The sequence below is a fragment of the Microcebus murinus genome, chromosome 19 (assembly GCF_040939455.1).
Source record: "Microcebus murinus isolate Inina chromosome 19, M.murinus_Inina_mat1.0, whole genome shotgun sequence".
NCBI lineage: Eukaryota > Metazoa > Chordata > Mammalia > Primates > Cheirogaleidae > Microcebus > Microcebus murinus.
In genome coordinates this window covers 20,158,226-20,185,644 of record NC_134122.1, presented here as the reverse complement: position 1 = coordinate 20,185,644, position 27,419 = coordinate 20,158,226, and the positions used below count along the sequence as shown (strand labels likewise).

General features: G+C 48.8%; 1 protein-coding gene across 1 annotated transcript in view; it reads right to left on the bottom strand.

The window, feature by feature from the left end:
• Nucleotides 1-27,419, bottom strand: part of KATNIP (katanin interacting protein) — a 178,489-nt gene that overhangs the window by 61,982 nt on the left and 89,088 nt on the right. Inside the window, exons 8-13 of the mRNA XM_075995199.1 lie at nt 25,608-25,875; nt 20,199-20,330; nt 7,107-7,264; nt 6,062-6,127; nt 4,466-4,572; nt 2,579-2,681 (exon numbers count right to left, since the gene is read on the bottom strand). Coding sequence (XP_075851314.1) covers nt 2,579-2,681; nt 4,466-4,572; nt 6,062-6,127; nt 7,107-7,264; nt 20,199-20,330; nt 25,608-25,875 — 834 coding nt within the window. The remainder of the gene's footprint in view (nt 1-2,578; nt 2,682-4,465; nt 4,573-6,061; nt 6,128-7,106; nt 7,265-20,198; nt 20,331-25,607; nt 25,876-27,419) is intronic.

Genomic DNA, 27,419 nt, shown 5'->3' with positions numbered 1-27,419 from the left:
TTTTTAATTAATAGCCAGCGAGACGTGCTATCGCTCTCAGCGTGCGTTTGGACGAGGCTTGATTGCCACGTGGTGGGAACGGGGGTGGGGAGGAGGGAGGGAGGGAGGAGGGAGGGAGGTCGGCTCCCAGCTCCCAGGAGAAACACAGGGCCTGGTTGATTAGCACAGCCCTGGAAACCAGCAGCTCTCTCCTTCTCTCCTCCCCCTCCTGGGGTCCTGGCCAAGCCCTCCGCTGCCCTGGGCTTGGGTCCCAGGCTCGCAGGATGGAGATAAAGCTAAACTGGCCTGGCCGACTCGGAGGGGACTGGGAGGTTTATGAGCTTTGTGCTTGCAAGGAGCAGTCCAGGGCCAGGTGAGCCGTCGGTCTGGGGGCGAGTGGAGGTGGCACTGCTCACGGTGTTTGCCAAGGGGAGGGACGAGGGCCAGATGGGAGGCAGGCTGCCTCGCAGAGGGGCTGCTGGATCTCCTGCCCAGTGCAATCTGAAATGTGCGAATTCCTGAGCCGAATTTCTAAATGAAGGAGCTGAAGGATCTATTAACTAAGGAAGTGTCACAACTTGTCAGTGCCTTAACTTGATGGCTACTCCTGCTTTCGGTATTGCCTGGCATAGGATCCACGTCATGGGTGTGATGGGTACACTGGCCAGGAAGTTTCTGGTCCCTGGCATTCATTAACCCCCTCTCTCACCAAGACAGATGATTTTCCTTTGGGGAAGTCACCTCTTCTCTTTTCTCAGCCATGGGCTATAAGGGGACTGACACTCTCCCACTCCAGGGAGGGGCCGGACTGGTCTAAGGAATCAGTGCGTCCTGTCCCCTGGGCCACCAAGAGGGAGCAGCTCAGCGATGGGCACGCACCCCAGCATGGGTCAGTGCGAGCACGCCAACCCCAGATTGACATGGAGAGGAGCACTCTTCCCTCTTGACAGTGGAGTCTAAAAGTGGGAGCTACCAGCAATTTAGGGACCACGAGGAGAGACCAGAGCTGGGACTGAGCTGCAGGGGACAGCTGACACTGTGGAGACAGAGTGGAAAGACACATTGTGAGCTGCTGGATCATGCCCCACCTGGCCCCACCTGTGTAATTTTCAATGACAAGAGTCTGCAATTTTTCTTCTCTTTGTTGCGTAAGTCAGTTTGCCTGGATTTTCTGTCTTCTGTAATATTAATATGAAGGGACTTAATCCCAGCTCTTTTTAATACGGCTGAAGTCTCACCACACTTAGAACATTCACAGCTAAGAAAGCAATTATTTCACGTGGCGGGGTGGGGGGAGGCTTTGATTTCTCCAGATGGCAAACCTTCAACTGATATTTCCCCGTTCCTCTCTGCCACGTGCCAGGCATGGAGCCGCACGGCCTCACAGACCTTTCCTGTTTCACCCTCACCCTGTGGATTATGGAGCCTATTTGACAGCCAGGACCAGAGAGCTTAAGAGGCTCGTCTAAGGTCACTGGACCCCTAAATGATGGTGCCGGACTCAAAGCCAGAGCTCTAGTCCAGGCCTGCCCAGAGCCCCGTCTGCTATCCCATGAATTTTACATGTGGCTTGGGGAGGACTTCACTTTAAATCCTCATTGGCCAACAGTAAGACTGGTGACCACCGTCCAAAATAATTATAAGACACGCTTGGGTAAAGACAGGGGCGAGAAGGATGTGCCGGAACACACTGCTTTTGATACAAAAGTAAAAGAATCGCCATTAATCCTACCACCCTGACACCACAGTTTCCCTTTGTATGAATAGCTGATGTCCCAGTTCTGTGCACACGCTTTGTACGGCACATCTTTGTATGGTCATTGCAATCATTTTGGACTCGATGAAGATTAACATCACCTTTTACAGTTAAGTTTATATCCTTAACATTTTCTACCTGCATAATCTCCATAAATGAGAGCTTCCATCTTTTTATACTACTGCACTGTGCTGATATATCACGCTTTCCTGATTAACTCCATTGTTATGAGACATTTAGGTTTTTTAAAAAAATTTTTCCCTACTTGCAATAATTCTGCGACAGACATCATCATGCCTACAGCTTTTTATTCCTTGGGATAAGGTGGTGGGATTGTTGGGCTGCAGGACGTAAGTATTTCTAAGGCTCTTCCTAAGTGCCACTGTTCTGCTTTCCAAGGGCGTTTCACCTGCGTACGTGGCTGCCTGCAATGTATGGCTGCCACGGCTTTACGGTGACCTTGCCAGCACTAGAGGTTGTCGTCAAAAATAATTTACTATCTCAGATAGCAAATGGGACTCGGAAGTTGCTCTAATTTGCATCTCTTGATTACCGGCAGTATTGGACATTTTCCTGTGGGCCTCCATGCTATTTATATTTCCTCTGGTGTGGACAGGCTTCTCTCAGTTGAAACTCCCGGCCCACATCTTTCTCTCTCTGCTTCCACTCCCCAGCACGCGTGTGTCTGTGTGCTGGGGAGATGGGGAGGTGGGGAGATGGGGACACACGGGCACAGAGGTGCTAATTGACAGCTGTCAGAGCAAGCTCCACTGGACAGAAATGATTGTTCCGAGGGGACCTTCCAGAATGCATCTGGAAATCCCGGTAAGTCGAGGCCCTCACCTCTGGGTCTGGTCCTTGTTCCTCAGTTGGTGAAACGACCCCGCCAAGGTGGGCAGAGTCACTTTCGATGGCCTGGAGGACTTTCAGAAGCTTCTGCTGTTGTCTGAAATGGGATTTTGTTTTAGTGAACGGGTAGCAACCAATGACGCACGAAACAGAACATTCTAGTCAAAGGCACCACACTGACTTCTCTACCTCCAGGAGAAGGAACAGTGTGAGAAGAAAGTTCGCACCCTGTGTACAGCTCAAAAGCACAGGCAGGCAGGCCATCTTTCTCCCTCTATAAACAGCCGTGCACTTAGCCATGGAATCAGAGCCCAGTGGGAGACACCGTGCCTGGGGCAAGACAGCCCGCTGACCACCACCCTAAGCTAAGAGCTTGTTAGGAGTCAAGAGCCGGGGTCAGCCCAGCTGAGGCCTGCGGGTGAAATGCAGCCCGAGGCCTGCTTTTGCATGGCCTGTGAGCTAAGAATGGTGTCTACATTTTTAAAGGGTGGTCACAACAAACAATAACCCGAGAAACAAACACCATCTCCCCCTGCCGTTTTACTATGTTACAGAAATAGTTTGCAGCCCCCCGGTCTGGAGATCTGCTCTGCTCCTCTTGTTTCTGAGGACATTCTAAACCCAGCAGAGTCGCCTTAGTCATTTGCAAATGCTCCCACGTACTGGGTTTAAGGCTGAGTGCCCCAAGACCCTGAAGCACAAAGGATCTTGATGACAAAGAAAGAAGCATTTGGCAATGTGTGTGCTCCTGTAAATAAAACCGTATCACATGGAAAATAGCCTCGTGGCCCTTTCACGTGCAGGAGAAACTGCAAGTTCTTATTCATGGCCACAAGGGTACACAGCCATGGTTTCCATCTAGGGCAGGGGTCCTCAAACTTTTTAAACAGGGGGCCAGTTCACTGTCCCTCAGACCATTGGAGGGCTGTTGGAGAGTGCGGCGCACATTCCACACATGCGCACTGTGGGCCCGGGACGAGTCCTGCTAAGCAGGACAGGCAGCTGCGGCAAAAACACCCGGCGGGCCGGATAAATGTCCTCGGTGGGCCGAATGTGGCCCTCGGGCCGTAGTTTGGGGACCCCTTGGGGTTTCCACAATCTTGGAGCACTGCCTTCAGCCTATTCAGTTTTCCTGCAAGTTATAACAAGGGGCTCCCTCTGGGTAGACGTAGACGTGGAGGGCACTCAGCCTGGCTAGCAAATTCCTCCTCTGTGCAGAGGAAAAGCCCCCACTCCCCTTCTGGGCTGATGCAGCTCCAGGTCAGGGCCTTGGCTTAGTGACTGCATGCAGGCTGGATTTTGGCCCCCTCTAGCTCCTTAGCCAGGCACTTTGCACAGTCCACAATGTGCACAGCTGGGCATGGCGGCTCTGGGCTGGGAGTGTGTGTCTGTGTGCCAAAGCATCTCAGAAACCACAAGCTCAACCTGGCACATCTTTCCGAAGATCAATTTTGCCTGAAGACTAGAGGGAAAGCCTTTATTTTGATAATAAAACTTGACAGTTCCAATAACTGATGCTACACGGTAATGGAACAGAATGCTGAGTTGGAACAAACTTTTAATAGAGAAAAAGAGCTTTGAAAGGATGCTGCTTTGGGCCACCTTCACGCCCAGGCCAGCTGAGGAACAAGTTCACCCCCCTGTGCTGCATGGGGTACTCCAATGGAAACCTGCGGGAGGCTGCAGATTTATATAGGTTGGGAGTGAACTTAACAAGCCAAGGGCCATTTGCCTGAAAGAAACCAAGTCAATTTAATGCTTTAGGGCTGCAGGGGTCAGGGAGGGTACAGTCTAAAGGAGCAGTTTAGGAGGGTCTGGAATAACACAGTAAAAACCGCCCTGCTATGGGGCTTTCGGTTTGGACCCAGCCTTGGTAAGTACCTGCTTCCCAGAAGGCTGATTCTGTCAATGGCTTGGTCGATGGCTTTGTCCCCCGAGGCTGCCCTGGACGGCTCCTGAGGGGTGGTCGCCGTGGCGATGGGAAGCAGCTGAGGATGGAAAAGCTTATTAAGCAGATGTCGAGGTGATGCTCCCAGCCCAAGGCACAGCGGGGCCACGGTCAAGAGCACACACTTCTCAGGCTGTTTCCCGTTGTGGGAAACGGGGACAGGAATGTGAGGGTGACAGCGTCTGCCTGCAGCCGATGACATCTAGAACCCACCACGCGACCTCAGTTTCTCACGATCTGGGAGGTCCTAGGGAACAATCTGCTTCAATGAGACGCTGAGCAATGTCTCTCATCGAAACCTTCCTTTCGCCATCTCCGTTGAGCCCCTGTTCTGTTTGCTACAAAATAACCAGACTCCAGGGAGAATTCCAATAACATTGTGAGATCTTTTCATTTTTTTAATCCTCTGAGCCTTTCCCCCTTCTTTTTTCATTTATCATCAAAACTAGAAATGTGCCCTGCTGCTGATCTGCAGAAGATTTTAGTCATTGGGAGCTCTGCGGTCAGGAATCAGGCCCAGAGATCCTGGACCACGGCTCCTGGGTCTAAAGGAGCAGTTTTAAAGGGTCTGGAATAAAGTAGGAAAAAGAAAGAAGAACCTTCGTGAAGAAGAATCCTATGGCTGCACTGCTATGGGGTGCGGAGGATTGCAGACCTGTCAGAAATTACTGCTGGTGGCAGCCGAAGATGACCGGGACGAGCAGGAACGATGTGAAAAGAAAACCTCCCTGGTGCTGTTGGGTGCTGTCTGCCCAGCACCCTATCCCACTTGGGCACCGTGTCCCCTCCCCACTGCCTTCGTCCCCACCACACAAAGGGCTTCTTCCTCCTCCCTGATAGGCTGGGCTCATTCCCACGACAAAGCTTTTTCCTGTTCCTTCCACTCTGAATGCTATTCCCTGTCGTCGGCACCTTCCAAACAGGCAGGGCTCAGCTCAGATGGGACACACCTTCCGAGGGGCCTCCTGGACCACCCCATCAGACAGGTTCCACACCTTGTCACTCTCTCACCCATTAGCAGTTTTGATTGTCATCTCTCTCTGAAGTCACCCTGTTTATTGGTGGCTTTATTGGCTGTTGCCTGCAAGCTCCATGTGGCCAAGGGCTCATCTGTCTCAGCCATCTCTGTATTCTGAGCACACAGCACAGACCCGGGCCCAATGTAGCAGAGACATTCCTGCACATTTTACTAATTCACAGCCTTACGTGCCAGGGCCATCTTTGCTGAGATACACCTAATCGACCTACATAGATACAGATATAACTTACTTATTCAAGGGACTAAGATCTGTGCCTGCGTTGTCTTGTCAGGAAATAGAAACATAACAAGGCATTGGGCTCAGCAGGCCTGGGTGAGTTCTGGCTTCAACTCACGAGCCAGGGCAAGCCACTCCAGCCCTGGTGTCCCCATCTGTGGAATGGGCAGAAGGACGATGACGCTGGTGGTCAGGGCTCACAGTGAGGACCTGCTGGAAGGCCATCAGGTGCTGAGTGCATGTATGGGGCTTTGTCATCTGCCATGCACTGACCTCAAGGGTCTCTTCCTTCTCCTTCAGCAGCCTGGTCCACGGTTTTACTGGTGGTCCCTCCGCATCCTTGAAAGATACAGTCATATGATGTGAGGTCAGAACAGAGCCATCCACTGCGTACTTTTCACAGACAGATGAGGGCGCAGAGGGGCAGGGACAGTCTCAAGATCTCGTAGACATGAACATCAGGGGCAAGGACAGGGCTCCAGGAAAACAGACAATAGGTGCTGTCTGATGAATGCCCAAAAGAGCAGCCCTGAGATGAAGCCTGGGGAACAGGTGCACTGTAGATGAGATCCTAGGCTTGCAGGCAGGCAGACCATGGCCACTTCCAAAGACATGACTCAAGCAAGCCACCTTGCTTCTCTGGGTGCCACATCTACAAAGCAAAGCAATACAACCAGCCCTGCCCATTTCAGAGTTACTGCGAGCATCGCGGGGGACAAGCTAAGAAAAGGGGTTTCAACAGGGGGAGTCAGACACCATGCTTCCGAGAAAGAATGTGCACACAGATGTGTGTCCCCAAAGGCCCCTGCCCCGCCTCACCATTTCTCCTCCTGGTGGTTGGCAAGGCCGAAGGCAGCAGGCACAAGCTCAAACACCTGTATGCCCAGGGCAGTTTCAGGAACAAGTGAAACAGTCCAGGGGTAGACAACAGGGAGCAGCGAGGACTGTGGGAGCTAAAGAGCTCATGCTCTCCAGGGAGGCCAAGCTTGTTGTTTACCCCATTCCCTCACTGACCCACCGGTTTGCAACCCTGGTCTAAGGTCTCGAGGGTTTGCAAGGAGATCAGCAAAGACTGCAGGCAGATTAGCACCCACCTGAGGCTTCCTGAAGCAAGCAAATTGCTGAAAGAAGGTGGAAGCAATGGGAACACTGGCGGGTCAGTGAGCGACTGTGACAGTGGTACGCAGGTGCGTCTGGGGTCAGCCATGCCCACTGCCCCTCTCTCCTCTCGCCACCTGCTGCTCAGACACTGCCTGGTCCCTGAGCAGCCCAGTGTCCTCCTCGCTTCCTTCTCCTTGTCCCCTTGCCCAGGACGCACCTGCGGCTCGGCCTTCCTGCCCAGGATCGCCCTCTGCAGGGCCGCGTTCTCCACCTGGATGGCTCGGAGCACGGCAGAGGCGTCTTCCTTTCGGTCCTCAGCCTCACAGACGGTTTTGCGGGTTGCAGACAGGGGTCTCTCCCGCCGGCTTCCAGGTCCTGGGGGCAGGAATCAGGAAGACGCTCCTTTAGATTACGTGCTCAGAGTGCAGCTCAAAATCCATTAGAGCAAACTGAGGAAGATTCTATTAAAAAACTGGCCTTGTACTCTCCAAAAATGTCAAGGTCGTGAAAGACAAAAAAAAGCCTGAAGAACTGATTAAAAGCGACTAGGCAGGCATGGCAACTGGATGCAGTGGTGGCCCTAGGACTGGGTCCTGGGTGGGGGAAAACTGCTGTCAAGATTATTGTGGCACTTGGGGAAACTTAAATATAGTCTGTGGCTTAGAGAATAGTATTAATGCTAAATATTCTGAATTTCATAAGTGTACTGTGGTAATGTAAAATGAATGTCCTTGTTTTTAGGAGATACATACTGCAGTGTTGAGAGGTACAGAGGAATGATGTCAGCAACTTAATCTCAAATAGTTAAAGAAAATATTTATATATATGCACACAGACACATATATGTGTATGCCCTCTATCTATATACTTTATAGAGGGCATACACATATATGTACATAAATATATATTTCTTTATATATAAAATACACAATTTATATCTAAATATACATATATATATGGCGTGAAGGGAAAAAATATAAAGCAAAAAGCAATTGGGGCAAAACGTTAACAACCAGTGAATCTGAACATCTGGGTGAACGGTGAAACTGACATTCCTGTTGTCCTGGCAACTTTTCTTTAAGTTTAAAATTGTATCAAAATAAAAAGTTATAAAAAAATTAACCCTCTAACAAAATATCTGTAAGGAATAATATACAAGGTTATGGAGAGGGATGGGTATTTTGCAATATTTTTGCTTCATTCTGTTTTGTTTTTGCATGGGTAACAAGTATTGCCAAGTAATTACAGTCCAATTTAAGGAAAAAAAAGCACCGTAAAATTACAGTTGATTCTGAAAGTCCCGATGAATGCAAAATTGGTTTTATAAAATATAAAGTGCTATGCAAAAAAGACCAAGACTGGTTAAATAAAATAAAGTATGGTGCACCCACCCAATGGAGTAGTATACAGCTTTAAAAAGAAAATAATGCTAAAGTACCTATGGATAAAATTATATGAGGACTTGGATTTGCTTCATAACAATCTGGGGAACACATTAGGGTATAGACAAAATGAAATTGATCACACATTGATTATTGCCAGGGCCAGGTAATGGACACATGGGGTCATTGTAACACCTCAATTATTATGTTTGGATTTTTCCCACGTTAAAAAAGTTCCATTAAAATATAGTCTGTTCAAAATATTTCTATTGGGATGCTTAAAAGGCTTGACCTACTAAATCTCATCCCTTGGGCAAATATTTATCTGTGCCAGGCCCTGTTCTTGGCCCTGGGGACATGGCAGTGACCAGAGGACCAAGTCCCCTGCCCTTGTGGTAAGTAGAGAAATTATGAAATTAAAAAAATAGAGTGTTAGATGGTGGAAAACGACACAGAAAACCATGAAAAGCAGATGAGTTCAGGGCAGCAGGTCGGGCCTCGCCGGAGATCAGGGAAGTGCATTCCAGGCACCAGAGCCAAGGTGGGAGGCGTATGGTGTGTTCTGGAAGAGCCAGGTGCCTGTGGGGCAGGAGCAGAGCATTCGGGGGGGGGGGGGTGTAGGTTGAGAGGAGGCCTGAGAGGGGTGGGTGGACAGGTCACCACGAGGCCTTTACTCTGAGTGAAACGGGGAGCCACTGAAGGATTCGGAGCAGGGGAGGACTGGATCTGACTTAGGTGCTGAGTGGAGCAGGCTCAAGGGAGGGTGGGGAGGAGCACTGCGCCCCGTGAGGGGCTGCCGCAGCTGTCCACGTGACAGAAGGCAGCAGTGGAGGACGGGATGCAGAGTGTGGCCAGACTCTGGATAACCACTGAAGACAGAGCCAGCAGGATTTCCTGACAGCCCAGTGTGGGCGGGAGAGGCCGAGAGGAACTAAGGATGCCTCCAAGGGTTTGGTATGAGGAAGTGGGAGATGGTGTCGCTGTCAACTGAGCAGACGGTGGGTATGGGAGGAGGGGGCTTGGAAGGGAAGAGCAGGGTCTCAGTGCGGGGCAAGTCAGGTTCAGATGTGAGTTTGTCATCAGAGCCGAGCTCTTTAGTTTGCCTGCATGCAAGAGTATGGAGTTTGAGTGGGCAGCCCGGGCTGGCGATGTGAACTAGATGGGGTCATTTAACAGTAATATCAAAGATTGGCATTCATGTCGGCTTCTAATGGAGTGAGACTCTGCAGGTACGACCTCTGGAGGGTTCTATATGTACAGGTGACCTGGTGCAAGGCCTGCCGAAAAACAGCATCCTTCCCTCCTCGTGACTTTAGCTGTTGATTATTAAAGATCCCTGTCGGAGCGCTTGACTTTCCCGCTCTGCTCCTACTAGAACGCTGCATCTGAATGTTCAAACAGCAACAGCAAGAATGGCGTTGGCAGGAGAGGGCAGGAGACCCTCAGAAGCTCTACTGGGCTGGCTTCCAGGACAGCCAGGCACAGGGCTGCTGGACTGTGGGCTTTTATGGGAATGCTAAGCTAAGACGCCAGGCACCCAGGAAAGGGGCTGAGAATGCAAATGCCCCAGGGACCACAGCAGGCACCCTGAGTGACCCTGAGTGCCAGGGGCCGGGTGCCACTGAATAAGGAGACACCTCCCAGCTCTAGCCAATTCTTGCCATACAGGACTGTGTTCCTAGCGTTGCCAAATGCTTTTCTTTTTTCTTTTTTTCCCCAAGAAAAGCTAGAATCTGAAATTTATGTAAAATCCCTTTAATTTTATTTGTTCTTGACTTATTCCAGTTTTTAAGAACTGCTGGGGCTGCTCTAATACAGGCCGGGCCATGGCCAGGCTGCTGCCCCTGAAGGTCAAGGGCACCCAAAGGAAACTTGGTGGCACCTGTGGATGGCTGGTCTTGGGTGATCAACGTCAAGTGGTCACTTCCTGACTTTGATGTACTATCTCCTGTCATCACCCCCAATGCTGCTCCAGGAAAAGTAAGGAGCTGCTGGAATTGCGGCCCAGGGATTCTGCTGACCCCCTCGAGGCTGCTGTGCCTTTCCTCGTTTGCCTTTCTCATCAGTTCCTTGGCCTGCTCTGCAGCTGGAGGGATGGGAAGGTCAAACAAACACGAGGCTTGGAGGGAGTTCTGCTCTGCGAGCTATGCTGGGATTCTCATTGTGATGGACCCGTGGGTGGGTAAAAGCGTGGGGAGAACCCCGGGATCTTCCTCACTCCTGGCGAAAAGGATCAGGTCCCTGACGTAGCTGCGAGGACGGGACAAGGAGGGAAGGAAGCTCAAGGACGTGGTCTTGAGCTACATCCTGGAGCTGGAGTCGAAACTCCCTGAAGCACAGACACATCCTGGCCCCTGACTCGGAAACGCATTCCGGGCAAGGCCAAGGGCACAGCCTTACGTAGGCCCGCGACCTGCGCAGCACTGGGCACGGTGCGGCTCTGGGTGCAGAAGTGGATGGAACAGGCACACCCCTGTCCTCACAGACCTCACAGTCACCCGGCACACACAGACAAAGACGGGCGTGCGCACAGGGTAGAAACATGATGGGAGGGGACACAGCTGTCACTTGCAAGGCACGGTCAAGGAAGAGGACATCTGAGCGGAGGCCCGGAGGCAGTGAGGCCTGTGAATACCCAAATGGGGCGGCTGTCCCAGGCTAAGGGAATAGCAGGTGCCAAGGCCCTGAAGCGGGCAGAGTTCGGCACGCCAAGGAATGGCAAGGGGGGTGGAGAGGTTGTGAGCTCTGTGCTCATGGGGCTTGAGGCCACAAAGCCCTACAGGCCTCAGCTGCTTCATGAGGTCACACCTGTCTTATTTACCATCACATCCCTGGCATCTGGCATTATAATTTTGTCAAATGGATGGAGAAAAAACGACTTCAATCCCAAACCTTGTAAATCTCAGTATTTGTGACTCTCACGAAAGCATAGGGTTTTCTCCATCATCCGCAGTAAATCACAGCTGAAAAACTCAACCCCCCTTCAGACCCTCTAGACAATTCTATAAATAAGGGACAAGCACACAAGCACCCCGACATCTGGGGGACAAACGCCAGTGTTGGTGGAAGGCTCGGACAGCGCCAGGAGAAGCAGAACCTGAAATTCACAAGCCCCTTTGCCATTTCCCGCTCAGAGCACTTACAAAATCTGTCTAAAAAGAGCCGTGTGTTGACCCCTATTTTTTTTTTACTGCCAATACATGCCAACCCTGGGCCTCCCTGGTCTGGGGCTGGGGCACAGCAGTGCGCCCCTGACATAGCTAGGAAGCCTGCTGTCCGTGGCCGGCGAGCGGGGAGGCGCTCTGTCCTCGGCCGCCGCAGCCTGTGCTCGCTGCTGCTTCTTGGAAAAGGAGATTCATGACGGCATTTTCTTCCAGGAGGGACCAGTTTTATCTGCACAAACCCTTTTGCCCTGAGCGTCTTTCATTAGGGAAGGAATGATCTTCTAGCAACGCGATCGCCGGGCGCTGCGTGTGCCCTTTGAGTCATATTATGCTAAGAAGATGCTTTTAAAAATTCAATCACCCTTTCTCCAAGCGAAGGTCAGCTCTGCAGCTCCACTGCCAGAGCTCGCCCCACCGTGGCTTCCCAGCACCGCCGGCCACGGGGCCCAGGTCCTTCCAGATCACACCTCTGCGGCGCATTCCCTCGCGCCGTGCAAGGTGGCCACCTTTTAACTCTTTTTGATGCTCCCATTGCTCACTTGGGCGAATGCTGGCCTGAACCGGCAGGAGGTGGATTTATTGTCATCACAGGCTTAGAGAATGGTGGATTTATTCACACAGTAAATCTGTGCCACCAGCAAAAGCCAAACTGCACATTTTAATTTATCCCAAACTGCTCTTTTCTGGTTGAGAACCATCCCTCTTCCGAGAACTTCACTTTCTCTTTGTTTCACCAGCGCTTGGCTTTCTCTTCTCTTACAGAGAAACAAAAAGCGTATCAGTTCAGGAGATTTACCATGACTGCAACACATGTCACAGAGAAGATGTGAGGCCATGAGGCTGTTGGTTGGCTCACCAGCCGGTGACTCGCTCCCCCCACCACCTGTGACTCGAGAAGCTCCAATTCGGGAGTCCCTGCAAAATTACCCTTTACTACATGCAAGGGGCCTCGGAGGTCGCCTGGGAATCCACTGAAATGGCAAATATTAAATCTGAGAACAACAAGGGTCTATTATAGCAATCAGAAACCAGCAGCCCACAGACATAACCTGCCCACAGATATGTGTTGTGTAACTTTCACTTTTTTAGAAAAATTAGAAATGGATGCCAAGCTTTTAAAAAAAAGGAGGAAATCCACCTGAAAATTGGGATTCCTGGCATCTCTTGAAAAATATACCATCTGGCAACCCTGGACCGGCATTCATACTATGTGGCAACCGTTGGCTGGAGCTGGGTGGTGGCGCCCCCTTTAGACGGGGGCAGAAGTGCTCCAGTGTCCACAGTGCACCCCATTCATTCATTCCCTGCTATCTTATGCCTGGTAGGCCTGGAAACCATATGTCATGTTGTATGGCAAAAGGTCCGGGAAGACAGCAGACTTAGCCCTGTCTTCTCTTGAGAGGTCCACGCTCATCTCAAAAATCCAAGGGGGAGGTGGAGAAGGGGGGGTGCACCTTTGAACAATGATCTACACCCCAGCACTCCAAAGCCTCCATGCATTTCAAGTTGCTTCAGCATCATGAGGCCACCTGCTTCCCAAGGTGTAAGAGATTGCAACAAATGGCCACAAATTCCTCCCACCCCTGTACAGGGACCACTTTGCAATGTGATTTCTGCAGCATTTTTCCATCAAGAGGTGAAGTCTATTTCTCTAGTGAGGCTTGGCTGGTGATGCTCTTGGCTAACAGGATGTTAGCGATCACGACCAGGCAGTCTTATAAAAAGCACGCACACGCTGGGGCTTGTCCTCTCCTGCTGCCCCGAGACCACCAGTGCTGGATAATAAGACCACATGCAGCCGGGATGAGCTGTCCCAGTCAAGGTCCTCAGGACAAATTAACCTGCCAGACATGTGAGTGAGGCTGTCCTAGAGTCCTAGACCATCTGGCCCAGCCACCTGCTAGCTCACTACAGAACTGCCCAGTCCACCTACGAACCCAATAATAAAAGGGTTGCTGTTTTAAGCCACAGTTTGGGGTGGATCGTTAGGCAATAATCACCAGCTGACATCCCTGGCTTGTCAGGGCCTGTGTTCTTCTCACCTCTGCAGCTTCTTTGGGGGCCTCTCCATGGCAGGGGCCGTCTGTGACCCTAACACTCATGCTTCTGTGGCTGTCTCTCTTCCAGCCCAGGAATGCATGTGATTTCCGAGGAGGGCCATCAAGGGCCCCAGACTAAATGACTTCTACCCTTTCCTTTCGGATGTTACGGTCTGTCATTCCACACCCTGCTTCTGAGGAATCTGTAGCAAAATGTTCTGTGTGTTTCATTTTTATAGGAAATGAACAGCAGCTTTTGGTCTTTCTGGAACCATGATCTTCACGGCATCCATTGTTTCCTTTGGGGAACCACCTTGCCTCTCTGTGCTTAGTCTGATGGGTGGACAGAACTGACCCCTCTCCTGACCCAGCCTGGCCCAGGAGGGAACTACCTCCACCTGACCTTGGAAAATGGAGACTGATTGGCTCAGGAAAGAGCTGGCTCTTGGACTCACCATAGAACGAGAAAAGGAATGGTCTCTTTCACCTGGGTTTGCAAAGCAGGTATGAGGGGGCCTGGAGCCACTGGGGCCATCTCTGCGCCACAGAGGCAATGCCTGCCTGACAGTGACTAGAGATGCCATTCTCAAAGTGTGGTCCCTGGACCAGTAACACCACCTGGGAACTTGTTGGGAATTAAAATATTTATGTTCCACCCCAGACCCAGTGAATCTGAACCCCTGGAGCTGGGTTCCAACAATCTGTGTTTTACTTGGCTTTGCAAGTAATTCTGAGGCATGTCCGAGTGTGAGAAGTTGGACTAGAGGAAAGCAGAGCTAAGTGTGGAAAGGGCTTCTCACGGTAGCATCTGAGCACCAGGATCCCGCCATGACTGAAACCAAATCTACCACCCTGGGATTTTCAGGTCTGAGAGCAACATGTTTTCCTTTGTTGTTTAAGCCGGTTTGGATTTCTGTCACTTGCTGTTAATGAACGCTGACTAATGTGAGGCTCTGCATTTCAGCAGAGTGGCCTTTCTGTTGCAGGTTTTCCTGGCAGGAACGCTAACTATAGGGCTGTCAGGTTCTCTAATTCACTCATGTTGAGGGGTGTTACTTTATTTCCGTGGTTGGCAGCTTGTCTGGGGAAAGTGGTTCAGATATATCACTTCCCTAGAGCACTCTGACAACTTGGACAGTAAACTTTCTGCATTAAAGACTAATGCTCTTTCACCCTCAAGAAGACAACAGTCTCTTGAAGGAGTCTAAGTCTCTGAAAGGAGATCACATTAGTTTTTTGGAAAGATTATGGATAGAGGCTGGGGTAATAGAGGACATGAGGCCCTTTTGTTAGAATTAGAGACAATTACAGTGATAGACAAGAATGAAGCTACCTTGGGGTTGCATCATGTGGACATTTAATTGACACAAATTCAACTTTATGGGTTTAGCCCAAGAAAAAGGGGCAGGGGAGAAATACCTCTTTAAAGAGTGTAGGCAATAGGTTGCACATCTGGACTGGCAGACTAGCTCATTTGGACCAACCCTTTCCTGGAACACAGCTAGAAAACCTGGACCGAATATTATAAAATCTGCTTGAAAAAAGAAATCTGAAGACAGACAGGGTAAAGAGGGCCATGAAAAATTACAAGACCAATAGCAGACAGGAGAAAGACAACCAGAGAAGTGAAGCCAACATCTGGAGGCCTTTCCTCTCAACATGCTGCTGATTCTGAAGAGGCTTACACAGGCTGGGAAGCTGATCAGAGCTGTGACAGACTCGGGGGGTACAGTCTGAGAGTGGGGGTGACCTGGAAGTAGCCAGGAGTAAAGGGCACAGAAAGGTTAACAATATGGGCAAATCCAAATTGCTACTGACTATATAAAATAATAAAAATTAATTATAACACTGTCTAGTGGGGTTTAGAACCTAGAAAGAATTAAAATGCATGGCCCCAGTATTCCAGTTGAGAGAGGAGTAAATGGAGTTACAGAATTGTAAAGCACTTCCACTGAATGAGAAGTGGTAAACTTGCTAATTTCAAGTAAACTCTAATAAGTCAAGAATGCATGTTGTAATCTCTTGTAATGACTAGAAAAATAATAAAAGAATGTATAACTAACAAGCTAATGGAGAGGAAAAAAAGAGGCATAATACAGAGCAATCAGTTCAAAAGAAGGCAAGAAAGGAGAGAAAGAGAAACATAAAACAAGCCAAACAAATAAAAAGCAAACAATAAGATAGTGGATTTAAACTCAAATATATCAGCAATTACATTAAACGTAAATGGACTAAATGTTCCCATTAAAACACACAGATTGTTAGAGGATAAAAATAAAAACCAATTACATGCTGTGTACAAGAAACAAACCTTAATTTAAAGATACAGAAAGTCTGAAAGTAAAAGGATGAAAAAAGACACCATGTCTAACCAAAAGAAAGCTGAGGTATCTCTGTATTGAAGTAGACTTTAATACAAAAAACATTACTAGAGCAAAACAGAGATAATACATAATGATAAAAGGTTCAATTCACTAAGAAGATATAAAACGTCTAATTTTGTGTGTACCAAAAAAGACAGCCCTCCCAATATAAAGTAAAGCATGTGCATAGCCCACCCTCCAGATTTTGCCTGGAGGAGGGTGAGCTGGTTTGTGATTCCATTATCCACTCAGGAAGTCTCAGGTTTCATGTGCCTCTGGTGGCATGACCATTCCAGTGTCCTCAGCATGATGCCAGTGTTTAAAAACACGCATTTTCCCTAAAACCCAGGCCCTCCACAAGGCCAACTGCTTCTTTGCGGCTCAGTCCAGAAGCTGTGATTTTTCCCACAGCCGACTCTATTGGGCTTGCTGAGAGATGAGACATATATTATATATTCATCTATATTAAGCCATATATGCTGCACTTAATCACCAATAAGAGGGATTCCTGCGGGTAGCTTTGGCCTCTTGCACTTTTTGCTGCTTTTAGAGATGAATACTGGGCGAGATGTGGCTCTACTGTACTCCCATTTCAGTGTGAGGATAGTCACAGTGCTGGGGTTTTCAACTTTCCTCTTAGCCACAGAATTCTGTCTTCAAATCTGACTTATGTAGGAACCAAGTATATTTAATAGATAAAGGCTGAGCTCCAAACCTATTTAAAATAAGTATTCTACTAGCTCAGTTTCCTCTTTAAGAGTATTGATGGGGCTGGGCGTGGTGGCTCACGCCCGTAATCCTAACTCTCTGGGAGGCGTGTGGTGGGAGGATCACTTGAACTCAGCAGTTCGAGACCAGCCTGAGCAAGAGTGAGATCCTATCTCTACTAAAAATAGAAAAAAATTAGCCAGATGAGGTTGTGCATGTTTATAGTCCCAGCTATTCAGGAGGCTGAGGCAGAAGGATCATTTGCGCCCAGGAGTTTGAGGTTGCTGTGAACTGAAATGATGCCACAGCACTGAGCCCAGGTGACAGGGCAGGCCTCTGTCTCAAAAAAAAAAAAAAAAAGAGAAAGAGAGTAGAATATTGATGGGACAAATTGCTCTAAGAACCAAATACCAGAACAGCTGGTTATCTGATTGTTATCAGATGGACCCAGTGGTACATATTTGTATATGAACACAAGCTTCCTTGCCTTGGTGGCCAGGAGCCTCACAGTCACAACTGTGATGACATTAAGCATTCATTTGTTCACCTCCTGTTTTCCTCGTATGTTTCTACACTTGTTTTTTCTTCTCCCTTCATTTCCTCATTTTTTTTATAGTCTTGCACCTATACACTGCATGTCATTTGTTAGGCCATGTCAGAACTCTTTGGAGAAAGGCAGATTATAGATTAATTATTTTCTATTTCTCAAAACACTGTCCATGAAGGTATGTGTTCTGGGTTAAATTGTGTCCCCCACAAAGGTGTTGAAGTCTTAACCCCCTAGTACCTGTGAATGTGACCTTATTTAGAAATAGGGTCTTTGCAGATGATTAAGTTAAGACAAGGTCATTAGGGTGGGCCTTATTCTGTCTTTATAAAAATGGCAAATTTGGGCACAGGGTCAGATCTGCACACAGGGAGAATGTCATGTACAGATTGGAGTTATGCTGCCACAAGTCAAGGAACTACCAGAGGCCAGGAGACAGGCCTGAAACAGATGTTTCCCCAGTGCCTTCGGAGGACGGCCCTGCCAACACCTTGATCTTGGACTTCTAGCCTCAAGAACAGTGAGACGATACATTTCTGTTGTTTAGGCCACTCAGATTGTGGTACTTAGTTATGGCAGCCCTAGCAAACTAATACAGTACACCAGATGATTTTAGTTGATACATGGTTTAGCTTTTTAAAATACTGATATATTTATATTAATGAGCATTAGGAAAAAATATAACAAGTGACCCAAATCTATTATTTTAGGCATGTTAATGCTTAGGACGGGGCTGTGGGTAGTTATTAAGAAAATAATAGTTTAGCTCCCATCCCGCCAGAGCCGATAGAGCCCAAGTTTGCCAGATTCTTCTGACATCTTACTCTTGCTCTTATATCTTGCTCTTGACTCCTACAGATTGTCTCTCCATTATCTACTTCCCAGTGTGGCACCTCTGTGACCCTATCAGCTGCAGGGACCCTGACGTGCCAGCAGTGGTCGCCTGCCACCTCTAACTCCCTCAGGGTCCAGGCTCTGGGTCTCACCAGGAAGTTCCCAGGAAGCAGTTTGGTGCTGATTCTGCCCCACTGGATCCTGCTCCTCGTGGAGGGACGCGGGCTGTGTATGGCCACAGTTCCTGGGTCCCTCCTGACGGAAGCAGGATGCAGATCAGAGACCGACGACACCGGTCTTAGTGCTGTGTGGCTTGTGCACGCACAGGTCCCAGCTCCGGGGACCTGGGTCGCCCGAGTCGTCTTTGCTAGTGACGCAGACTCAGATCCTAGCCCGGTGCTTTAGACCACTTTCTGTTGTATATAACAGAATACCTGCAACTGGGCAATTTCATAAAGAAAATGGATTTATTTCTTATGGTTACGGAGGCTGAGAAGTCCAAGGTCAAGGGGCTGCATTTGGGGACAGCCTTCTTACTGGTGGGAGTCTCTGCAGAGTCGCGAGGTGGTGCTGAGCATCACATGGTGAAGGGGCTGTGCTAGCTCAGGTGTCTCTTCCTCTTCTTATAAAGCTACCGGTCCCACTCCTATGATAACCCATTAACCTATTAACCCATTAATCCATGAATGAATTAACCCATGCACGAGGGCAGAGTCTGCATGACCCAATCACTTCTTAAAGGCCCCACTCAATCCTGCCACAGTGGAGAATAAATTTCAACATGAGTTTTAGACAAATGTTTAAATGATAGCTCCTAGCCACATGACAAGCCAGACTCCCCAGTACCCAGGTTCTCACCCTAGGTTGTTTAGGATAAAAAGTCACAAGTAGTCTTTTACCTGTAACTGACTCCTCGACAAGCCCAATTTCTGTCCCAATCCATCCACTGGTAACACTCAGAGACCGAGCCACCACCCTCTCCACCCTGAAGGACCCGGCCTCTTCCCTGGTCACCTTTCATCCACCCAGGCTCCATGTGACAGCCAGAGGGATCTTTTTTAAAATGTCAACTACGTCATGGCAGCCCCTGCTACAAAGCCTCAGCTGCCTTCCAGCTGTGAATCGCCTGCTCTAAGCCTCAGAGAACCTGTCTCCAGGACAGTTACGAGGATTATGTGAGACGATCAAAGCAAAAGCTTATAAGAGTGGCTGGCTCATAATAAGTGCTCAATAAATATAATCTCTCATTAAAAGAGAGAGTCTTTCACCAAAAACTCTTTTGTACCTTCAGAATCTTATACCATTTGCATGTATTATTACCCATATAAAGTAAGCAAATTCATTTAAAAATAAACAAAAGAAATTTTCAAGTATAAGCACGACTTGGTTGTAGAATCAGAAAGCAGCTGTGATGGTTAATTTGATGTATTCACTTGACTGGGCCACAGGGAGCCCAGATATTTGGTCAAGCATCATTCTGAGTGTTTCTAAAAGGGCATTTCTAGATGAGATTAACATATTAATCAGTTGAATACAGCAGATTGCCCTCCACAGCGTGACAGGGCCTCACCCAACCAGTTGACGACCAACTCTCTAGGGGCCAGGCGCGGTGGCTCACACCTGTAATCCCAGCACTCTGGGAGGCAGAGCAGGATCGGTTGAGCTCAGGAATTTAAGACTAGAAGACCAGCGTGAGCAAGAGCGAGATCCTGTCTCTACTAAAAATAGAAAAAGTAGCCAGGCATGGTGGCACATGCCTGTAGTCCCAGCTACTTTGGAGGCTGAGGCAGGAGGATCACTTAAGCCCAGGAGTGTAAGACTGCAGTGAGCCATGATGATACCACTGCACTCTAGCCTGGGCAACAGAGAGAGACTCTGTCTCGAAAAAAAAAAAAAAAAAGACAAACTCTCCCGCAGGTAAGAGAGACTTCTCCAGCAGATGCCTTTGAACTTCATTTGCACACAGGCTCTTCCTGCCTGACAGCCTTTGAACTGGAATATCAGCTCCTCCTGGGTCTCTAGCTGCTGACACACCCTGGAGATTGGCCCTGCCAGCCTCCATAATCGCGTGAGCCAATTCCTTCTAATCATCTCTTTCTCTTTATGTATACATTTCCTCTCGGCTCTGTTTCTCCGGAGAACCCTAATACCTTTGCGAAAGGTCAGCTCAGCCCTTGGCGAGGAAGGGTAATGAAGCGAAGCCTCCCATCACAGCACCCCCTGGGAATGGCCCGGCCCTGCTCCCCTGCGCAAGGGCCCCCAGGATTCTTACTGGAGCCAGTCCTCTCCTGGTCTGGAAACGCAGCGCGGGGCTGGGGATTCAGGTCTGACTCGGGTTTGCTGGGGATGAAGACTTCGGCGTTGTCCTTCCGCTTTGCCGACAAATTCCTTTCTCTTTTATTACCTGCAGGAAATCAATTGTTTATCTGTCGGACACCGAGCGCAAGCGGCGTTGGGGCATTCTGTTCAGGCATTTGTTTGTTATCCCTTGACTTATGCATTCGAGAAATATTTACGGAACTACTGTACGTCCTTGCTAGTTTGGGACTAGAGATGTGAGCAGTGCAGACAGCAAAAAAAGAATGCTGAGAGACTGTGTGCCCAGCACCACATTTTGGCAAATAAATGAAATATTCTGAGACACCCACCGGTTTTCAAATTTTAACATTCCTGAATGGGGCCAAGTGTCACAATCAATGGGGTGTTGGGGTTAACTGGTGGTGGGCCATGTCACATCACGGTGCAGCCGAGGCCACCTCGGAGTCTGGGAGTGCATCAAAACACATTCGCTGCCCTCCACATGCTCACAGCCAAGCTGTGATTCTAGATGCTGGGAGAGTAAATGTTTTTTTAAGCAGTTATAGATCTTAATGTGCAAGGAAAAAACATATAGCCAGCATGTCAAACCCCTGGTTTCCAAAATATTATTGCTTAGAACAAACCTGCAGTATGAAAGAAAGAAAAGGGGAGAAAAGGAGGGAAGAAGGAGGACACAGATGGAGAGAGGGAAGGAAGGAAGGAAGGGAGGAAGGAAGGAAGTTAGGAAGGTAGGTGACTGGTTTACCTAAGCTGAAAAATAGTATGGGGGGGTTTGTGATTATGGCAAAAAACGTGAGGAAGGTCTACAAATGGGTCAGGTTTGGGGAAAGTGGCTCCAGGGCTTGGAGCCAGCAGAGGTCCCGAGCACCAGAAGGGTGCTTAATGACTTCCTCTGGTTTATTTATTCAGCCTACTGGGTAAGAGCTCAGGCTCTGGTCTCAAAGATGGCTGAAGTTTTGACCAGGTCTGCCCCCTCCTAACTGTGTGACCTTGGGCAAGTTTCTTGACCTTTCTGTGCCTCAGTTTCCCCATCTGTAAAACCAGTACAATGGCAGTATTTTCCTTGGGGTTGTGGTGAGGATTCAATGAGGGCCTCCAGGGAAGGTCCTTGGAACAGTGCTTGGCACATGTTAACAGAAGCTCAATAAATGTTGGCAATTATTATTATTATTATTATTATTTTGAGCCTGAGTTTTACTCTGTTGCCTGGGCTAGAGTGCTGTGGTGTCAGCCTAGCTCACAGCAACCTAAAACTCCTGGGCTCAAGCAATCCTGCTGCCTCAGCCTCCCGAGTAGCTGGGACTACAGGCACGTGTCACCATGCCCAGCTAATTTTCTTCTCTCTATATATTTTTTTAGTTGGCCAATTAATTTCTTTCTATTTTTAGTACAGATGGGGTCTCTCTCTTGCTCAGAGCTGGTTTCGAACTCTTGACCTTGAGTGATCCTCCCGCCTTGGCCTGCCAGAGTGCTAGGATTATAGGTGTGAACCACCACACCGGCCAAATGTTGGCAATTGTTAACATACTACAGTCCTAATGATATTTTGGTCAATGATGGACTGCATATATGACAGCAGTCCCATAGATTATAATATCACATTTTTACTGTACTTTTCCTATGTTCAGATATGCTTAGATACACAAATACTTGCCACCGTGTCACAAGTGCTTACAGTACTCAGTACAGTGACACGCTGTGCAGGTTTGTGGCCTTGGAGCAGCAGGCTGTCCCGTGTAGGTTTGCATAAGTGCACTCTATGGTATCAATACAATGATGAAGTTGCCCAATAACATATTTCTTGTATCGTACCCCCATTGTTAGGTGACGCTTGACTGCATATGTATTTATGTGCTACTTGTCTGTGTTCCCTGACAGAATGTGGTGCCACAGGAGACTGGGCCAGTCGTGTCACAGTACAGTGCGTGGGGCATGACAGGCGCCCAGCAAATGAATGAATGGACAGTCCAGAACCACGCTTTTCTTTTCAGGTCACTGGTGGCTGCTCTTGAGTAAAGGCTCAGGACTAGGCCGGGCGTGGTGGCTCATGCTTGTAATCCTAGCACTCTGGGAGGCTGAGGCGGGTGGATCGCTCAAGGTCAGGAGTTCGAAACCAGCCTGAGCAAGAGTGAGACCCCGTCTCTACTATAGATAGAAAGAAACTAATTGACCAACTAAAAATATATACAAAATATTAGCCGGGCATGGTGGCGCATGCCTGTAGTCCCAGCTACTCGGGAGGCTGAGGCAGGAGGATCGCTTGAGCCCAGGAGATTGAAGTTGCTGTGAGCTAGGCTAACGCCACAGCACTCACTATAGCCTGGGCACCAAAGCGAGACTCTGTCTCAAAGAAAGAAAAAAAAAACCCAAAAGGCTCAGGACTAGTTTGGAACTCCAGTCCCATGAGACCTCGCAACAGGCCCCTCGGCCTCTGCCTGCTCCTCTGAGTGGGAGCCTGTCTCCTGCAGGGCTAAAGAAGCCTCAGATGATAGAACAATCATGACAAAAAAAAACCCCAAAACAGTCAACAAAATAGCCCATATTTTCTATAAGACATGCATCAAAACAACTAAAGAGGCCGGGCGTGGTGGCTCACGTCTGTAATCCTAGCACTCTGGGAGGCCGAGGCGGGTGGATTGCTCAAGGTCAGGAGTTCGAAACCAACCTGAGAAAGATCAGATCGAAACCTCGTCTCTACTAAAAATAGAAAGAAATTAATTGGCCAACTAAAAGTATATATATAGAAAAAATTAGCTGGCCATGATGGCGCATGCCTGTAGTCCCAGCTACTTGGGAGGCTGAGGCAGCAGGATTGCTTGAGCCCAGGAGTTTGAGGTTGCTGTGAGCTAGGCTGAGGCCATGGCACTCTAGCCCGGGCAACAGAGTGAGACGATGTCTCAAAAAAAAAAAAAAAAAAAAAAAAAAAGCAACTAAAGATACCTTCATTTGCCTTGAATTTATCCATTTATCCTCTCCTACATTGACCCAGCAACCTATATAAATTATAAATTTTATGAGCAAGAGAGTGTACCACTGAATGTATATACTCATGAGTAAACAGAGATGGAACTTCATTATAAAACAAAAAAGCCTCAGATGAGAGCCGACAGCCCTTGCTCGCAGCAGACGTCACTGCAGACAACAGGGTTGGGGGGGGGCTGCCAAGCAATCTAATTGTAAAAAATGTACAATGTCAAGAAATTCAAGTTCGCTCTTTGCTTTCTGCCCCAGTATCACTCTCAAACGGTGCCTGGTGTCAATTGTTCTGCAGCCTGGTCCTTCACACCGGGAATGGCTCTCATGTCCCCTCACCCCCACTTTGTCCAGGGCCAGGGCTCGGACAACTCTTTAGAGCCCTGTCCCTCCCTCGCCATCTCCCCCCGCAGCCCTGCTGTCTGCAGTCCACGCTGCTGTCACCGGGAGCGATGTGAGCATTAGCCCTGACCGCCTGACGCTCTAGCAGGTGGCATCACACCTTCCTTTCCCTGACAGAGATTTCCCAAGCGGCTGGAAAGCATAAGGTGTCTGCCGCCTGCTAGGGAAGCCATGGAGGGGCTGGCTGTGCCCTGGCAGGGTGTCACAGGCCGGTGAGCGGGGAGGGTGTGGGGAGAGAAAGACGACTCTCTGGTCAGTGAGAGCAGCGCCGTGAAGATGCGACAGGAGGACAGAGGAGGCCACGTTGCGAGTGAAAGGTAGGCGTAAGAAGCAGCCTCTCAGTGGAGTCTTGAGGGAAAAGCAGGGAGCCAGGTTTCAGGGTTCAGAGGGGAGAGGACAGAGAATGGAATGTCCCCCAGCAGAGGGGACAGCCCAAGCAAGGGTTTGCAGGCGAGAGAGAACACGGTGACAGCACGTTTGACGGACAAATGTCTTCTCTGGAGACATCAGCCACTGGTGTGGGTTTTCCAGGGCTGGCAGTTACGGGATGAATTGCGTCCCTCTGACCCAGACTCGTGTGTTGAAGTCTCAACCACCAGTCGCCCCTGAACGTGACTGTGTTGGGGAAAAGGGTCTTTCAAGAGGTCATGAGGTAAAACGAGCTCTTATGGCGGAGCCCTAATCCACTGTGACTGGTGCCCTTCGAAGAAAAGGAGATCGGGACACAGACACACACTGAGATGTGTTGACACAGGGAGGAGACAGCATCTACAAGCCAAGGAGAGAGGCCTCAGAGGAAACAGACTCCTGACCTTGAACTTCTAGCCTCCAAAAGTGACGAGACAATAAATGTCTGCTGCTTAAACCACCCAGTGTGTGGTGCTTTCTTATGGCAGCCCTAGCAAACTAAATCGCTACCTGATTTCACAGATTTCCTCATTTCTCTTTGCTCACGTTCACTCTGGGTCAGCCATGTGGCCCTGGCTGGCACACCCAGCTGTGAGGGTGCACTTGGGATGGAGAGACAGGTGCAGGCAGAGGCTGAGCCAGCCTGCGTCCTGCTTGGGGGATAATGACTGTTGCATGCCGGCCTCTCCCTGCCTGCCGAGCCCTCCTCTCTCCTGCCTGTCTCTCACCACTTGTTCTGTTCACCCTACTTTCCAGAGTCTTCTCTGAAAACTTCCTCCAGCAGACTGTTGCTGTTTCTGCCTCGGCAGGGTCCTTCCTCCTCCTTCAGACTCACCTCAATTTTCCTGTGGAAACCACCTTTCTTTTTCTTGCACTATCAGTTCATGTGATTGGGTGGTCATAATCACATCCCTCAGTCCTATTGGCTGCACCTGGCCAATCAGAGCCACAGTGATTAGATCAGGGGTAGCATGTGACCCAGTATGGGTTTGAGAGCCAATTCTGGTCCTTTTGCTGGAGTTGTTAGGAAAGAAAAATTCACTTTCTGATGGTGGGGTTGCAAAGCCAATGTCTCATAGGAAGGCAATTCTAACTCTGTATGTTGGAGAGACTACCTAAGAATGGAAAGAGAGGGAAGAAAGAGGAGAGAGGAGAGGAGAGGAGAGGAGAGGAGAGGAGAGGAGAGGAGAGGAGAGGAGAGGAGAGGAGAGGAGAGGAGAGGAAGGAGTCTTGCTACAGTTCTGGACTTTTCAGTTATTCAAGCCAATAAATAGTCTCTTTTGCTTAAGCTACTCTGCATTAGCCAATTGGCATGTAGATGGTGCTAAACATCTTACAATGCACAGGACAGCCCCCATAGCTATCTGCCCAGACATTTGCCATCTGGAATTTCAGGGTCATTTTGAAGCCTTTGGAAGCCTCTGCCTCCTGCAATCAACAGAGACATGACCGATAGACTTCCCTGGCCTGTGTAATGGTCTACCCAAAGCCAAGTTCAAAGTACCACTGGAAGTTTAAGTTCTACTATTAGATCGAGAGACATCAAAGGCAAAGAAATGCCACCTAAGACAAAACTTACTTTTAGAAGCCGGGTTAAACTCCAGGACCACGAGGGTGTCTGGGCCCTGGGGAGAGCGCCCCCCTGTCTCCTGGTCCTCGGGAACATCCTTTTGCACTGAGTTCCCCCTGGGGGGAGGAGGCTCCTCTTGGGGTTGGCCCAGCAGCACCTGGTCCTCGGGCTCAGGCTCCGAAACTACATCTTCTTCAATAGAGTCATACTCATCACTGGAGCAATCCTTTTGCTTCCTTTGTAGATGTACGCTGAGTTCTAGGCTTTTTCTCAGCTCCTGCCAAAAGCCAAGAAGAGAGATGAAAAATATACATGGTCCTTTGAGAAAAACTTATTTGAAAACAGATCATTTGAACCAAACAACTATTCTCACCAAACTAACATTTAACAATATCATTTTGACCCATGTGCTGTCAGGGAAAAATGAGCTACTCTCTGGACAGAGCAGTATTTATAGGATTAATCGTGGTGTCTGTCCCTGCCTGAGATGCCACAGAGAGAGAGAGATAGAGAGAGAGAATGAATGACGGGGCAGGGTAAGAGAGATACAGACGATATGACATTGGGGCTTGTTAAAGCAGATCGTGGAGTCCCACCCACTGATTCAAGGGGGGTCTGGGATGGAGCTCAGGGATTTAACATTTCTAATAAGGTGATCCTGAAGCTACTGGTCCAGGGACCACTCTTTGAATATGAAATCCCAAAAGCCTCCAAATGACCCTTACATTCCAGAGGGTAAAATGGCTGATGGATAGTTGATGGGGGCTGTCCTGCATACTGTGGGATGTTTAGCAGCATCTGCATGTCCTATTTAGCACTTAACCACAACTGCTTGACAATATTTTCATATGTTTCTTTTGTCTCCATGAGACTGTAGATTCCTCAAGGCTAAGCATTAAGATCTATACTCAGAGTGACCGGAAAATGTATCATCCAAACAAAGATACTTCACAAAGGGAAAAAGGGCACCACTGTAGTTACAGCAGGACAAAAAGTTTAAACAGGACTGTCTGGGCAAACCAGTGTGTTAGCCTAGCCACACTACCCCTGTAGCCCTCGTAGTGTCTAACAGAGTTCTGAGAAAATAAGAAGCAATCAATAGAGGTTTGATGATTGACCAATAAACCTAATAGTTATGGCAGTAGGCTGAATAATGGCTCCCCAAAGATGCCCGTGTCCTAATCCCCAGAACCTGTGGACCAGTGATGGGCCAGGAGGAAGTGAGGAGCAACTAACAGAGACCTGACTAACAGAGACACTTCCCCAGCCTGTGAAATGGTCTGCCCCATGCCAAATTCAAAGTACCACTGGAAGTTTAAGTTCTACCGTTAGATCCAGTTGTGTAGAAAAATTTTATCCTCTCAGAGAAATCATCCTTTATAGATTTACGTCTATAGAACTGTGGACGTTAAAGGCCCTGCTGGTGAGCTCAGGAAATGAGGTAGAGGTAGCTGAGACTGCAGTGGAGGGAGTCTGCTATGTAGAAGCAGAATCTTCGGTGAATTGTGTCCTGCAGTTACGTGGCAAGCAGAACTTAGAAATGATGAACTTGGATATTTAGCTCAGGAGATTGCCAAACAAAGTGTTGAAGGTTCTGTCTGGTTTTTTTCTTGCTGCTTAGATTAAAATGTGAGAGGAAAGAGACAGACTGAGGGAAGAACTGTTAAGGAAAAAAGGAACTAGGACTTGACGATTTGGAAAAATTTTCAGCCTATCCAGATTGCAAAAGATGCTAAAATTAGGAGATTCACTGTCAGGAAAGTGTGCTGCGGAGAGAAAACCCAGGGAATGGCTGGTCAGCCTTTTGCTAGTCCCTCAGGA